Below are 17,381 nucleotides of genomic sequence, written 5' to 3'. Positions count from 1 at the left end.
TGCACGACTTGGTTGGGAGTAAATGAAGCCGAATATGCCTCCATTTCAGAGTTATCAAACACGCTAATGCTAACAGGCTAACGTTAGTTCGAGTGTTTGCGTAAAACATATTTTTGGGGACTGGGCGGTGGTTTTATGATGGGTGGCTGGGGTGGCAATAAAAATAGTATGACCTTTTTTCCTCACTCACTGACAATTAACTAACATTATCAGTTAATCACCTGCAAAATAAAACAACATTAAAATGTGACTGTGGAAATGCTGCCGCACAGACAGCATTGATGATCTGTTAGGATATTTTACAGATATTTATAAGAAACTGATCCTCAGAAAGGATAAACACAGTCCTCCACAACAGCTAGCAGCCACAGCTGGTGGAGTGGAGCAGTGACTTGACTGAGCGGTGCGCACAGTACCTGAACACACCCGTAATTATTCATAACTTTATGATTTAAATATTTTAAACTGAGATATAAAAGAAAATTTGTCATGAAGGAGGAAACTAGCTTTTAAAACCAAAAATGCTTTTCGTTCCACTCTGTAATCATATATCTGTCCTCTAATTTTGGACATTTTATCATGGGCTTCTGTGGGAATGTGCTGTCTTTTGGAGCCAGCCTCCAGCGGCCATTCAAGGAAGTGCAACTTCGTCCTCTTCTGGCTGAGTTTAATTTTAGACAGCCAGAGACTGGGTCTTGCTTAAAGCTACGAGCACAGTAACAGCATCAGCTGACAAATGGGAGGAATATCTAAGTAGATTACTTTATTGTCATCCAGGACCCAACGTGATTCTGTGGTGTTGCAGATGCAGTGACATGTGACACCAGCGCATGTGCCCAGATTTGATGGGGAGTGGCATGTTCTGAATTCATTTGTCCCTCCCAGGTCACACCGGTCTTGCCCTCACTCCACTTCTTTGCCCTTTTGTAGGCTGGCTGGGAGTTGGGCAGCATTCAGCACTGCCAGGATGGTGACCTTTGGCACCGTCCTATTCCAGCTTCAAAACCTTCTCTTCCAATGAACCTTCGGGTGACATGGCGGAGGGTTTGCTCAGTCTGTATATGCAGTCTGTGACTCTCACAGCTTTGTCAGTTGGAAATCGATTAACTGTTGGAAATCAACAGTTGCTAATTTGTGGATTTGTTTGGAGGATGAGACTGCGGGAACTTTGAATGTGGGAGAAACGACAGAGAAAATGGAGACAGAAAAAGGGGTGTGTTGTGTCCTCCTGGCTCGGCACTCCCCATCTCTCTCTTTATTTCTCTCTCTCTCTCTCTCTCTCTCTCTCTCTCTCTCTCTCTCTCTCTCTCTCTCTCCTTCCAGAAAAGGGTGTGTCCGCCTGCCTGCCGCTGAAAGGGAGGGAGGGGTCAGCTCACAGCTACTCCTCCCTGCTCCCTCTGCCTCTCTGTTATTTCTCTTTCGCTCTCATTCTCTCGCTGGCAGCCTCAGGATTCGGCATTTGTCTCTCTTCTTCCTCTCACTCTTCTTTATTTTATTTTTGTCTTTGCCTCTTTCTGTTCTATCTCTTTCAGACAAACCTAAACCTCAGTGTGTCTGTTTTTAACCCCCCTGCCCCTTGTGCCAGGTCTGTTTTTTGGGAGGGGGGGGGTCTGTTTTGAGAGCAGGAGGTAATGCTGTTTTTTTTGTTTGTTTTTTTTTCCCTCCAAATTTTCACATTTCCTGTCTTGCTTACGTCTCCTACCTGACTTCCTCCTCTTCCTCCCTTGCCCTTTGAACTTCACATTTCCGTTTTTCTTCTTCTTCTTCTTCTTCTTCTCTTGCTTCGTTCTCTTTTCATTGCTTTTTTATTTTAGCTGTTTTAACTTCCCATTTACCTGGAGGTTTTCACCTTTTTTCCAAAAACCTTGTTCCCACATGATCTCTTTTCCACATTTTGCTCTTCCATTTCTCCCCACCCCCCCTTTCCCCTCAACCACTCCACATGTGACACCTCCTCTTCTTTCTACAACCCCCAACCTCCTACCTCATGCTCTCCTTCAGCTGCCATCTCTTCCACCTCTCACCTCATGTCTCTTTCTTCTCCTCCAGTGCCACTCAACTCCTAAATCTAAGAAGAGTTGCAGCAGTGCTGGCAGCGCCCAGAAGAAGCGGAGGAGTGCCCTGACCCTGCACCAACAGCCGCCGCCTCCACCAACATCATCACTCACAGCCCAAGAAGAAGAAGAGAAGGAGGAGGAGCCAGTGTCCATACCTCAGTCAGCACAGGAGGAGGAGGAGGAAGGTAGCGAGGAGGAGACGAGAAAGCCTGGGAAGACGAAGCGGCGAGGGAAGCCGCAGGAGGAGCAGGGCGGGACAGACATGCCCTCGGTACAGATCAAACCAGAGCCAGAGGAGATGGAGTGCACGGTGAGGAGGGGGGATGTGGAAGGAGGTGTGGGCGGGGTGGAGAGGTGTTACTGGCGGGCGGGTTATGAGGGATGGAGGAGTTGTGGGTGAGGAAGTGGAGGGATTGATGAACAGATTGAGGTGTGGATGGGTGTTGGGTGGGTATGAGCGGGTGTGGCTGTGTTTCAGAACGCCTACGATCAGACGTGTCAGAACATGTCCGGTTCATAGTTCAAACCTTCAGCATTAAAATCACACAGCAGGAACATTTTACCAGGAAGCTCGTGTTTGTCATTCACAATTTAAACCTGCTTACATGCTCCGAAATCAGGTTTATCTGCCCTACACAGGCAATTATCATTAGATTATCATCATTATTATTTTTAAATTCACATTCCTCATTTCTATGACTTAAGCTCAAGTGTTCGACTTGTCGTTATAGTCCCGTCCCGTGTTGTTGCCGGGGGCAGTGCCACACACACACACACACACACACACACACACACACACACACACACACACACACACACACACACTACCTGAAATTGCAACGTGTAAGAAGCACATAAGGAGGAGGATCTATTCAGTCTGTTAGTATAATATAGCTTCTAATCTCTGAAAGGTAAAAACCTTCACACATACTGTAATGAGAGAGAGGTGTCAGAGTACAGGCCGCACTCCCGGTCATGGAGCCGAGTTCGACTAGACTTAGGTTTACTCTGACTCAACAGAAAGACTCCGTTGCCCGTCAGCCCCTAGTCCTCTTACCTCCTGACTCATTCTGTGTTACCGTATCCCAGGTGATAAGAATGAGATTGAAAAAACTTTGAAACTGCTAGGGATGGGTATTAAGATTTTATCGATATCGATGCCATTATTGATTCTGCTTATCGATCCGATTCCTTATCAATTCCCTTATCGATACCTCGTGAATTTTGTACTAAAAGTAGGCTTTACAGGTTTTCTATGTATTTCATTGAGTCTTAAAGTAAATAAATATGAAATTGGTCACTGTATCCTTGATCTCTGGACATAAATAAAAATAAGTGTTTCGCTTTAAAGTTATTAATTCCAACTGGATTCTATCGTTCTAACTTGACTCGGCAGAGAGCCGCACAGTGTTTGGAGCTGTGTGAACAGAACGGAGGATGATTCTCGTTTCTTTCTCGCAACAAGACAGGGAGTCCCAGTTACTAACTTTAATCTGCAGAAAAGTGACTCAACGATTTCACATATTCAGGGATGAAAGTGGTGAAAACAAAAAAACCTGAAACCCAAAATTACTCCCCAACACCACCCACATGAAAATGTTTGAATTCTAGAAGCTCTGAAATGCAATCTGGGACTATTCTAGACAATAAACTGGAGTGAGTGCAGCATCCATTTAGGTGAGAAAAAAAAAAAAAACTTATTCAGATTAATTCCAGTAGTATTCTGCTCTTACTAGGATGCAGCAGTTTTCCATCTTGGCAGATAGTTCTGGAGGAAATCACTGAAGAAATTAACACATTGAAAATATGGTTTGACCGAAACAAACTGTCATTAAACTTAAATAAGACAGGGATGAAATGGAGGTGTAAGAAACACTAGGTGTTCACAGGAAACACGTATTTATTTCTGTATGTACACTCAACAAAAATATAAACGCAACACTTTTGGTTTTGCTCCCATTTTGTATGAGATGAACTCAAAGATCTAAAACTTTTTCCATATACACAATATCACCATTTCCCTCAAATATTGTTCACAAACCAGTCTAAATCTGTGATAGTGAGCACTTCTCCTTTGCTGAGATAATCCATCCCACCTCACAGGTGTGCCATATCAAGATGCTGATTAGACACCATGATTAGTGCACAGGTGTGCCTTAGACTGCCCACAATAAAAGGCCACTCTGAAAGGTGCAGTTTTATCACACAGCACAATGCCACAGATGTCGCAAGATTTGAGGGAGCGTGCAATTGGCATGCTGACAGCAGGAATGTCAACCAGAGCTGTTGCTCGTGTATTGAATGTTCATTTCTCTACCATAAGCCGTCTCCAAAGGCGTTTCAGAGAATTTGGCAGTACATCCAACCAGCCTCACAACCGCAGACCACGTGTAACCACACCAGCCCAGGACCTCCACATCCAGCATGTTCACCTCCAAGATCGTCTGAGACCAGCCACTCGGACAGCTGCTGAAACATCGGTTTGCATAACCAAAGAATTTCTGCACAAACTGTCAGAAAACCGTCTCAGGGAAGCTCATCTGCATGCTCGTCGTCCTCATCGGGGTCTCAACCTGACTCCAGTTCGTCGTCGTAACCGACTTGAGTGGGCAAATGCTCACATTCGCTGGTGTTTGGCACGTTGGAGAGGTGTTCTCTTCACGGATGATGCGAAGGAGATGTGTTGCACTGCATGAGGCAATGGTGGTCACGCCAGATACTGACTGGTATCCCCCCCCAATAAACAAAACTGCACCTTTCAGAGTGGCCTTTTATTGTGGGCAGTCTAAGGCACACCTGTGCACTAATCATGGTGTCTAATCAGCATCTTGGTATGGCACACCTGTGAGATGGGATGGATTATCTCAGCAAAGGAGAAGTGCTCACTATCACAGATTTCGACTGGTTTGTGAACAATATTTGAGGGAAATGGTAATATTGGTATGTGGAAAAAGTTTTAGATCTTGAGTTCATCTCATACAAAATGGGAGCAAAACCAAAAGTGTTGCGTTTATATTTTGTTGAGTATATGTATGTATTTATTTTTTTATGTATGTTCAATGTTAGTTGGTTTTATATTTTTTTCTGTTGTGTTTTTATTCAGGTTCTTTTTATCTCTTTCTCTAAAATTGTATATAATCATTAGATTACTTATTATTACTATTATTGTTGTGCTTGCTATTATTATAATATATAAACAAAAACAAATTTCCAAAATATACATTTGTAATACATTGACTCTTTACAACAACAACGCTTGACAGCTGCAACTGTTAATGCTAATTTTAACATTGAAAATGTCATAGACATGCTAACGTGGTAGCATCGGTCCCGTTTTTGTTATAAAAATACATCAACTGTTTCAGAAGACCATAACAGTCGGTTTAACATAACAAAAGGTAAATAATACTCCACAGCCATATGCTCTTTAGGGTTTTAGCGGGGGTAAAGCGAAAGAAAAAAAAATTAATCCACGAAGCAATGATCGAAGCATTGCTTCGATCTGCAAAGCACTGCTTTGATTGGTTCAAGGTTCAAAGCAAAGCCGCGCTGCAGAAAAGTTGATTACAGACCCGCTGCAGGGTCTGTAATCAATGTAGAGAAATTATAATTTTCCTGACAAACACCCTCAAAACAACGGCCACTCTGAAGGACCGATAAGGGAATCATTAAGTAAAAGGTTATTGATGTTGGTGGATCGAATCATTTCTTAACGATACCCGAAAGGACCCGTTTCTCGATACCCATCCCTAGAAACTGCACAGATAGCTATATCATAAATTTTCGCCTGAAAAGTTACTTATATCTCTAAAGTTCATGTTTGAACACTTATCGACCAGTTTAGTTTGGAGTTATTTCCTTTTGTGACAGCAGCTTCTGGCTCTGAATGTTCATATTCAGACACTCATCAAGACAACAGCTTGGCCTAATTCCCTGTGATTAGCAGGGATGCAAAGGATTAATGGAGTCAGTCAGTGGCTCCTCAAAATTTCCATCAGTAAGATCATAAAAATGGCTGTATTCTGCTTTGAAATGATTGGTTCTGATTAACACGTGAGGACCAGAGAACCTCTTATTTTCTGCTGTGTTGGCTTCATTTAATGTAATAATTTATACTTTTTCTTTTATATTAGCTTAAATAGGAATGTTGATACAGTGGAACATGTTTGGGCTTCTTCAGACACACAGATATTAAGTATGACTTTTCTTTGCATGGATTTATGAAGACTTGTTGCTAATCACGCAGTCCTGGTCCTCACTGTTACATATTTACAAGACATATTTGGTTGATCGGTTAAACTGACATACAGTAGGCCAAGAGTAGTTGGCGAATCTCGATCTACCTGAACAATGTAGGCTTAGGTCCAGTCACAATACTCTCTCTTCGCCCTACCATTTTGCACATTGTAGTCCTTCATACTGGCCTTTGACTTCTTTGCTTTATATGAGAATGCTACTTTTTAATTGAGTCTGGAACTAGATGACCAAGGATGTCAGGTGACATTGACATCATGAGTCTCTCTATCTTTTGGCTGCTCTGGGTCACTACAGCAGGCCTGGCATGGAGCCGTATATGGATTGGCACAGATTTGATGTCTGATGCCCTTCCTGGTATGACTCTACAGAATGTGGCACAGGTTGCTTGAAAGCTTAGACCTTCTCTTTGGGAGGAAAGCATGCTAACTGCTTGCACATGACATCATAGCTAATGTGCCTCTTACACACACGATGGATCAAGCAAACATATAAGGAACTGATACAAATTTTGGTTATCCGTTTTTGTCCTGCAAAAGTTCTTCTAACCTTTTGTTAAATGCGTTCCTTGTCAGCTGATGTCTGCTAAGTCTCTTAGTTTTGTGTGTGCTTCAAAGACGACACCAGGTGGATAGCTTTCCCAGAGGGAAAGGTTTGTGTTTTTTGTCCTCTACTTGTTTTTTTTTTACTTCTATGATACTCGTGTATTCATATCACGTGGCTTGTCTAGTGCATCAGGACATCGGCTTATGCCAAAGCTCTGGCACAGCGGCGCTTTGGCATAAGCGGAGAGAGGTCCAGATGCAGGTAACATACAAACACAGCTGTTCATTTAGCGAAGGCCCAGAGTTAACTGAAGATAAAGACAACGCGACTGTGTGCATTTTTAATCTGCACATCAGAGCACCTGGAAGATTTTCTTGACGAGAAGGCGCCGCAGAGTTGTTTGATGTCGTTACTGCTGCAGCTGCACTGAACACCAGCATAGTGAGAAGATGCTGTCTGAGCATGAACATAGTAAGGAAGTATGACATCATCTGCGAGCGAGCCGGATTCTGTCCACATTTGTGTTCAGACCTCATTAAATCCCGCTTAAATCTGGCTCCCTCCAGCGCGCATAGATGTCTTGAAAACCATTCTGCCGAATGCAGTTCTCCATGTTGCCAGTGGAAACGTGACGTCATCTGTCCATCAGAGCCCATAATCCACCAGAGACTAACTGCTTACACGATTTTGCCACTGGACACAATATTTAAATGCATGTCTAATCCATTCACTCTGTCAGTCATGTGACATCACAGCTGGTATTTGTACTGTGTGAGACACACCCACTGAGTTGGCCTTTAGAGAGATGAACATTTGTCGCTGACCGACACAGAAGTCTTTTGGTCAGGTATCTGCAGGTGTCAGCCAGCTGCTCCGTTCCTTCCTCCTCATGTTTGTCAAAGCGTTTCTCAAAGTTTCTTCTGCGGAAGAGTGAGACGTCAGCAAAATGATAAATGAATCACAATGATGAGGATAAACGCTGAATTGAGACTAGGGTTCCTCATGAAATATGATCCTTTCTATGAGGACCAAGGACAAGTGCTCTCTGTCTGAAACACTATAGGGAGGAGGCTTTTCTTTGCTGGTGTAACAGGAGAATGGAGTTTTATTTATATAGCACATTTCATTACTCCCTGAGTAAACTCAATGTATTTTATATTAAGCGGAGAACCAGAAAGTGATGAACAGCATAAAATGCTGATAAACACACACACAGGCTGTCTGCAGGAGTATGCACTGTACTTTATATGACTATAAAACTGTTGTTCTGCAGTATTGTAATTCAACTGAATGTGATCAGAATTCTTTAAATTTAAATGGACTTACACCGTGCGTCTTCAGATGTGAAATCTGATGCTTCACATTTAGTGAACTTAACTGCATTCCAACATTAATAGTATCAGGGTTTTATTAGTTGTTGCATGACTCGGAAACCTGTAAAAAATTAACCAGAGCACTTTTTGCTTGTGATGTGGCAATTGAGAAGTTTTGAGCCTGGCCCAGAAAAAGTATGGTATGATTCTCCATCTTTTGTATTCTGAGAAAGCAACATTTCCCAAAAATGTGTGACCTTTTGACTCATTAGGTGCAATGTTGAAAATTTTTGGTTTCTCAGAATGCGAAAGATGAAGAACCACGCCCTATGTTTTCTGGGCCAGGCTCAAAACTTCTGAATCGCTTCTCATATGTACAGCACCTCACTGCTTAACAAATTAAGTCTGAAATTAAAGGAAATGTGTAAGTTGTATACCAGAACTTTGACCAAAAATATTCATATGTTTAGTTTTAACTTTCAGCTTGATAAATTGAAGTTAGAGGCTTCATTTCAACTAAACTAGTACAACAGTTTACAGATTGAAAAATTTACAAAAACATGAGATTAGCCACAGATCAACACAGCTTGTCTTTTGGCAAAGAAATAAACATCACAAAGAGTTGACAGTGTTGTGTGTCCAATTAATGCTACTTTATATTCTAAAGTCCACGGGCCAAGAAGGTTTTTAGTACCACTTCAGGCGACTAAACAGCACTTACAATCCAGCCTCGGTGTACAGTGGCCTTCACAAAAATGTATCGTGGCCATCCAAGGATGGCAGGTGTAGCCGGGTAGGGGTCAATGAAGGATTACAGAAGGGTCAACATTTAAAAATGCTCCAATCGTATTAAAAAGTATACTACATTATTTGTCTGTTCACAAAGATCACAAAAGGTATATTTTGGACCATCTTTGACTGAATATTATGGAGTTATTGGGTAAAAATAGGAAAATGGTGACAAAGATCAGTTGCAGTTTGTATAGGGGTCAAAAGTTAAAGTTATTCCAGTTTTGATAGAGTGATGCATGTTCTTGGTTATTACTTCTCACTTGTGAATCCAGATAAATGCTTACATTGCAGACATGGGGCCAAATACAAAAGTATTTGTATTTGAAAATACTTAAATACATTTTTCGGAGTATTTGTATTTTCTGATTTTGAATTCAAAGTATTTATTTGTATTTCAAATACATCGCCGATCCCAAGTATTTCCGAATACTTTTGAAAATACTTTTTCAAATACTTTTCAAACTTGGGAATCTCTGTGACACCATGTTGAGACACACCAGATATGACATTTTATTATTGTTTTGTGGTATGGTGGATACAAAAGGATGCAATATTGATGGAAACAGAATATATATTGTGATAGTTTGATTGTGTGTGACATTATAATAGTGAATTTGTGATAAAACATTCAATCCTACTTATCAATAGTATTTGGTCATGCTATTTTCACAATAAATTGTCACCGGTTTATCAGTTTTTGTGTTGATTTGTTGTTTATAGTTCATAGAAAGTATTTGTATTTGAAATGCTCAAAATATAAAGTATTTGTATTTGAAAAAGTACAAAGTATTTGTATTTGGAATTTGAAAATCTAAAGTATTTGTATTTAAATATAATGCAAAGTATTTGACCCCATGTCTGTTACATTGCACGTGGAAGCCTGTTGAATTCCTTGTGGATGTGTATCAGTGAAAATTACTATAATGTTCCACAAATACACGCCCCACTTATAAATGCCAGAGGTGTCCAGTCAGAACACCGGGATCAGTGCCACAGAGTAACTTTTTCTTTTTTTGTTCTTCAAGGTTGAACTTTATTAAGGAGACTGACTTCATGAGCTAATCACATAACACACCTGTAATTTTTGATGGTGTAAAAAATGGAATTCAGGAACCTGCTAAAACCAATGAATGGGGCAGCAAAAACAAGAGTTCTTTTAATACCAATTCACCTGATAGCCAAACCCAGTCACTGAAATAAGGAAGTAACTGTTTGATATGACAGTTGATTTAAAAAAAAAAAAAGAAAAAAAAAAAAAGGTTTTGCCACATCAAGGGTGTCTACCGTGGGAGAGTTTGAAGTCTCCATCGCGGTGATGAGTATAGTGTGATAGCCATAGGTGGTGTCATTGTCTGCAGTCCATGAAAAACATTACAGTCGTTATCCAGTTGTCAATTATAGTAAATTATTCGGAAGCATGAATCGAGGATTATTCGCTGTTGGCATCAACTCATCAGATGGTGATGTTGAGAACAACGGTGAAGACATCCAGAACAGAATAACGCTCTCCCTGTATTTTACTAGCAGATGTTGCTGGAAATGTAGTGCAGAGAGAAAAGAGGTGAAATTTGAGATGCGGAAAAAATGTACAGCATAAAATCCACCCAGACGGTGCTCGAGTTTTGCCAGAGATCTGTATCAGACCTGCCACTGTATATGAAAGGGACTCAAATCTGACATGAAAAATGTCAGATGCTGCTTGTTTACATTGCCGAGATGAAATCAGATCTGTGTCACAGGGTGGAAAGATCAAATCTGAGCCACTGTGGCTAGGTTTTTAAATGCCGCCTATATTATTCCAGTCAACTCAAAGTAGTGTTCAAATGGTTTGTGTAAACTGTAACTTGTATCATGTTAGAATAAATTCTGATCATTCATCGCACATATGATTGGTATCTCATTGATCACCAAACTGGTGAAAGTTAACAGAAAATAATTTTGGGGGAAAGACGGTGGATGCAGTCTTGACTGGAGAGAAGGGATGAAAGTAGTGTGTGAAAGGCAGTCTGGGTAGTGTGGGCAGAGCATAAATTGATATATGAATGAGTGATAGATGGAGATAAGGAAGTATAAGAGGAAATATTGGTGGACGGGTGAGTGCAGAGAGGTGGAGTAGTACAGCAGAAAGAGGAAGGAGGAGAATGAAGCGTGGTAATTGATTGGTTTTACACCGAGTTAGTAAAAATGTTTGATTGTGGCTGTGATGAAGGTCAGAAGCAACATCCAATACAACTGGTAATACACATGTCATTTGATGCTTGTTGATCCTTTAAAATGGCTGAAGTGTGGCATCCATCAGTGTTTTGGTCTCAAGTAGGTATAAATGTCTTAGTTAACGAACCAAGCAGGTTTTGGTACACCTATGTTGGCAAAACTACACTTAAAGTCCAGGCTCAGTGTGTCATGGTCTACTCAGAAATGTATAGTAACCTTCCCAGGTGGAAGCAGTGTCTTTATAGCTATTATTTTTTTTACCCGAGGCCATCAAAAATATGGCCATTGGGTATTACGAAGGCTTTGCATCTGTTTGTCCGTCTGTCTATGCTCAGCATAAGTTCAGTCCTATTACTGCCAGAGTCTTCAAATTCACAAGGAACATTCTTGGGACAAAGACCTTGACCTATTTTAAGAGGTTAAAAGTCACATTCTGTTTCATATTTTTATGCTATGAATCATGCAAATCCGTCTTTTTTTTTTTTTTTTTTTTTTTGAGGGGCAGGGGTGACAGCCAATCAGAGTAGAGCGGCACTGTGACGTCACTGGCTGGTCTCTCTCTGGTGCTCAAAAACCGCTTTGTTTAGATGTAAATATAACTTTTTTCTCATATTTTATGTAAAAGCTAATGAGAAATAAACACTTGTTAAACTGAAAATGCTGTTTTTGTAACCTGATAACACCTCTGGAGTGATTTACAAGACATCTTGCGGATGTTAGCATGGTGATATCACTGGCTGGTCTAGCTAGCTGCTAATTGCATTTTGTTTGTGTGTAAATATAACCTTGTTCTCATATATTATATAAAAGCTATGACAAATAAACACTTGTAAAATTGAAATGCTGTTTATGTAACCTGATAAAACCTCTGGAGTGATTCACAAGACCTCTTACGGATGTCAGCGTGCATGCTAACTTCTGCTAACTCAAAACTAACTACCACTCTTGTCAAAACCTCATGTATGCACACACGCACGCCCTCCTACAGATGCCATTAAAACGTAAATAAAATATTGTTTATGATTGATTGAGTTTATTCTGCAACATCAACATACGAGTAAACATACAGAGGTGAATGTATCAATGATACACTGATGACACAGTAAAGCATAAATGCTTATTTCCATTGTGGTGCTTGTGAAATTATCACGTGACAAAATAGACTGTTTGACTGACCATGTACACATTGTACATAATCAATCAATCAATTTTTTTTTTTTATATAGCGCCAAATCACAACAAACAGTTGCCCCAAGGCGCTTTATATTGTAAGGCAAGGCCATACAATAATTATGTAAAACCCCAACGGTCAAAACGACCCCCTGTGAGCAAGCACTTGGCTACAGTGGGAAGGAAAAACATAAGACAGCAAGAGCTTAATAATTAATGTAAATTGGAAGAAATGTTTAATATTATATTACATTGCATATTTTGCACTGGGATACCAATTAAGCAAATGCAAATTATAAAGAAGAATGCCTATACGACTGAGGGTATCTTAGCATTGCGTTATATTTAAATGCTGCGCATGTTTGATATAAAGGCCAGTTCCAGTTTGTACAGTGTTCAAAATTTTTACAAGCGCCAATTTATTTTTATTTTTTTTAAGTTGATGGTACAAATGCTATCTTTTTGGATTATGTTATTATCTTATTGGATATCTTCATTGCACATAGTCACGAGTTACCATAGGGGCGTACTATTATTCTTTTCTTATTTTGCCATATTTGTGTCAGCCGTATTAAGGTTGTGTTGTCACTCAGAGTGTTCATAACACGAACGTTAAAAGTAGATCCAGTAAGTATAAACCCGCCTGGACAGAGTAATTCATCATAAATTCTAGCACATCTGCGTCACGCTGATTTTATTTCTCCTGAAGTGGCACAGCACCGATGGAGAATATCATCCTGCTTTCTGACGTTGCTTTGGGCTTCACATTAAACATCCGATAGCCATCATCACATTTGTTGTTTTTGATTCTTTCATTTGTCCAAGCATAGCCAGTTAGCATATAATAGCACTTAGCAGCGCTGTTGTTGTGTTGAGATCGTTAACGGATCCGTCTACTGTGGACACCTGACACAGCTTCATCTGCAAGCCTTCATAGTCACACTCTTCCAAAATCATACACTTGCACGGCTTTCTTGTAGACACGTAACAAATAAAACAGAATTATCACCAGGTACTTTAAAACAAAGCTGTTTATTATGTGAGAGAGACTGAAACTTAGCCTGACTGGAGGGAAAAAAATAAATTAATAACAACACTGGACGCTGACAATACAATGCATTCTGGGTCAGTTTTGCATATATGCAATAGGGAGAATTAACTGTTATCTGGCTATAGAGCTCCGAAGTCATGACGTCACAGCCCCTTGACAACCACCTGACACAAACCGGTGCTAGGGAAAATAATGAATGCCATCACAATAGACTTGTTAACGTCCTTATTTTCTGATGAGCCAAAACCACAAGGGGAAAATGACAACATCATGGGGAAAGATGTCGTTATTTTCCAGGTGACTGTGAGGAACTGTGCGAGCCAGCATGAATCAACAGTGTTGCGTTGTGGTAAATGTTACTTTTCTCCATTCTGTTATGTCTCTATGGGTGATGGAGTCTTCTGCTTACAGCCGTGCTACTCTTTACATTTCATTTCTAAAAGCTAAATGCTGAGACCGACATGACTAGAACTGCATGATTGTTGTTGACCTTCATCTGTCTACGGCCTGTTGTATACTTTTTCACAAAGTTGTTGATTTAATACCTCTATATGTACTCATATGGTCAGTAATAAGTGAGTAGGCTGATCGGGTGGTAAAAGTGGCTGCTCTGCTATAAAACCCGAATCCTCCTGGTGTATAAACTCTGATTTGGAAGCTTTGTGAACAGCGGTGGCACTTGCGTGTGGTTCAGGCACAGACTCAGTTAATATTGTATAAATACATCCCCTTATTTATTTAGTCCATCACTGCTTTACATGAGCATCAAAAAAGTCCACACATTGCACTCAGATTCGTGTTCAAAACACAAAATGGCCATGTTGAAAACATAGTGTAGAACCAGCTTGAGCGTTGTGTTGGATATGTGACGTCACACTTAAGAACTCTATATTTCCCACTCTGGGAAGGTTATCTTACATTCTTTACTTTCTACAAGGTGAAAACAGTGATGGAGCAGGAAGACCTAGCAATGTTATGGTGGACGTTACGGTGGATGAATGGACAGCTAGAAGGTTGCAAAAAGCCATTTTAGAAGATTATCTCTTCAATGTTAACACTCATGTTTTCAATTTTGTATTTCATGTATCCATTGCTCAATGAAATTTAATTGCTTATATGAGATAAAAATCTTAAAGCAAGAATTCAGAATGCGCTAAAAAACAAACTACAAAAAAACAACCCAACTTTTTTTCTTCTTTTTTCAGGTCCTCTTAAAACCAACCTAGCTTTACTGTGTATGTCATTTGGTTGCAAGAGGTATTATTTCTCAGGCTGTGACTGTTCTGGGCTGAACACTTGTCTCTGCTTTGCCAGTAAATTCAGTAGATGCTTGTAGCTGTATCCTCTCCGTATGATTTACAGTTTTAGGGAGTTTCTTTAAAGCAAGAGAGCGGCCATAATTTTCAGCAGGGCTCTGAACTGGACCCTCAGTGCAAATGATCCCAGTTATTTTCCCAGAGGTTCTTATTTTGATCATTCATAGAATAATATGTTTTATTGGAGTACAATCAGAACAAACTGCATGAAACATTTGTACAGAAAAACTGAATTTACAACTCCACTTCCAAAGAAGTTGGGGCGTTGTGTAAAATGTAAATAAAAACAGAATATAATGATTTGCAAATCCTGTTCAACCTATATTCAATTGAATACACCACAAAGATAAGATATTTAATGTTCAAACTGATAAACTTTATTGTTTTTGTGCAAATATTTTGATCATTTTAAAATGGATGCCTGCATCATGTTTCAAAAAAGATGGGACAGTGGTATGTTTACCACTGTGTTACATCACCTTTCCTTCTAACAACACTCAGTAAATGTTTGGGAACTGAGGACACTCATGATTGGGTATAAAAGGCGCATCCCCAAAAGGCTCAGCTGTTCACAAGCAAAGATGGTGTGAGGATCACCACTTTGAGAACAACTGCATGAAAAAATAGTCCAACAGTTTATAAACAATGTTTCTCAACGTTCAGTTGCAAGGAATTTAGGGATTCCATCATCTGCTGTCAATAATATAATCAGAAGATTCAGAGAATCTGGAGAACTTTCTACACGTAAGCGGCAAGGCCGAAAACCAGTATTGAATGCCCGTGACCTTTGATCCCTCAGGCGACACTGCATTAAAAACTGACATCATTGTGTAAAGGATCTTACCGCGTGGGCTCAGGAACACTTCAGAAAACCACTGTCAGTTAACACAGTTCGTCACAACATCTGGGAGCGCTTTCCCAGCTATAGGACTGCTTCTCATGGACTGTATGGGATTTATTCTCCAGCCACAACCTGCAGGAGTACACCGACACCGTACTCTCCTACATTAAGAACTGTGTTGACACTGTCACTGTCAACAAAAGGGTCAGGGTTTTTCCAAACCAGAAGCCCTGGATGAACAGTGCAGTCCAGTCCCTATTAAAAAGCCGCAACACCGCCTTTAAATCAGGAGACAGGGCCCTGTACAGCACGGCCAGGTCCAATCTGAAAAGAGGCATCAGAGAGGCCAAGGCTGCCTACAAGGAAAAGATAGAGGACCACTTCGCTGTAAATGACCCCAGAAGGATGTGGCAGGGAATAAATCATATAACCAACTACAGAAGCAGCAACCCAGGAAATGCTAGGTCTGACACATTGCTGGTAGACGAGCTGAACCGCTTCTTTGCCTGCTTCAAAGCCGACAGACCAGCAGCAACTCCACACCCACCACCCTCCAGCACTAGCACGCTAACACTTCAGGAACACAAAGTGAGACGTGTGCTGAAGGCGGTGAACCCCAGGAAGGCCACCGGCCCTGATGGTGTACCTGGTAAGATACTCAAAGCGTGCGCTGTCCAACTGGCTGGAGTTTTCACCTGCATCTTCAACCTGTCCCTGTCACAGGCCATCATTCCCCCATGCCTCAAATCCTCCACCATCATTCCAGTCCCAAAGAAGTCAGCAGTGGAGAGCATAAATGACTACAGGCCTGTTGCACTTACGCCTGTGGTCATGAAGTGCTTTGAAAGACTGGTCTCTCAGCACATCAGAGCCTGTCTGCCTCCCATTTAGGACCCCCACCACTTTGCCTACAGGGCAAACCGCTCCACAGAGGACGCTATCACCACAGCTCTCCACACCATGCTGAGCCACCTGGAGCACCAGGGGAGCTATGTGAGGATGCTCTTCCTGGACTTCAGCTCAGTCTTCAACCACATCATCCTGGAGATCCTGGTCCAGAAACTGACACATCTGGGCGTCTCCACCCCATCTGCCAGTGGATCAAGGACATCCTCACAAACCGCCCACAGTCCGTGAAACTTGGCCCCCACCTTTCCTCCACCATCACACTCAGCACCAGTTCCCCTCAAGGCTGTGTACTGAGCCCCCTCCTATTCACCCTTTACACGCACGACTGCTCTCCGACCCATCCCACAAACACCATCATAAAGTTTGTGGTTGACACCACCGTGATTGGGCTCATCTCGGGGGGGATGAGACCGACTACAGAGACGAGGTAAATCGACTGACAGCGTGGTGTTCAGCTAACAACCTGCTGCTGAACACCACAAAAACAAAAGAAATAATCCTGGACTTCAGGAAGAACTGGGCTGACCCAGCCCTGCTCTACATCCAAGGGGACTGTGTGGAAAGGGTCAGCTCCATCAGGTTCCTGGGAGTGCAGCTCTCTGACAGCCTTTCCTGGACTGCCAACACCACAGTGGTGGTGAAGAAAGCCCAGCAGCGACTCCACTTCCTGAGGGTGCTCAGGAGAAACAATCTGGAGGAGAAGCTGCTGGTGTTGTTCTACAAAGCCACCATTGAGAGCATCCTGACGTACTGCATCACAGCGTGGTACAGGGGGGCTCAGCAGCAGACAGGAGAGCGCTGCAGAGGGTGATCAAAATGGCCCAGGGAACACATCCCACCCCAGCAACCACCTGTTTGACCTACTACCTCCGGCCGGCGGTATAGATCAATCAAAACTAGGACAAACAGACTCGGGGA

At 41.5% G+C, this 17,381-nt stretch overlaps 1 protein-coding gene across 3 annotated transcripts in view; it reads left to right on the top strand.

The window, feature by feature from the left end:
• klf8 (Kruppel-like factor 8) overlaps positions 1-17,381 on the top strand; it is a 192,335-nt gene that overhangs the window by 93,526 nt on the left and 81,428 nt on the right. For all 3 annotated transcript variants that reach the window (XM_034177916.1, XM_034177915.1, XM_034177917.1), the window contains exon 2: positions 2,050-2,367. In XM_034177916.1, coding sequence (XP_034033807.1) covers positions 2,050-2,367 — 318 coding nt within the window. The remainder of the gene's footprint in view (positions 1-2,049; positions 2,368-17,381) is intronic.

The sequence above is a fragment of the Thalassophryne amazonica genome, chromosome 9 (assembly GCF_902500255.1).
Source record: "Thalassophryne amazonica chromosome 9, fThaAma1.1, whole genome shotgun sequence".
Classification (NCBI taxonomy): Eukaryota; Metazoa; Chordata; class Actinopteri; order Batrachoidiformes; family Batrachoididae; genus Thalassophryne; species Thalassophryne amazonica.
This window is presented reverse-complemented; position numbering and strand designations above follow the sequence as displayed.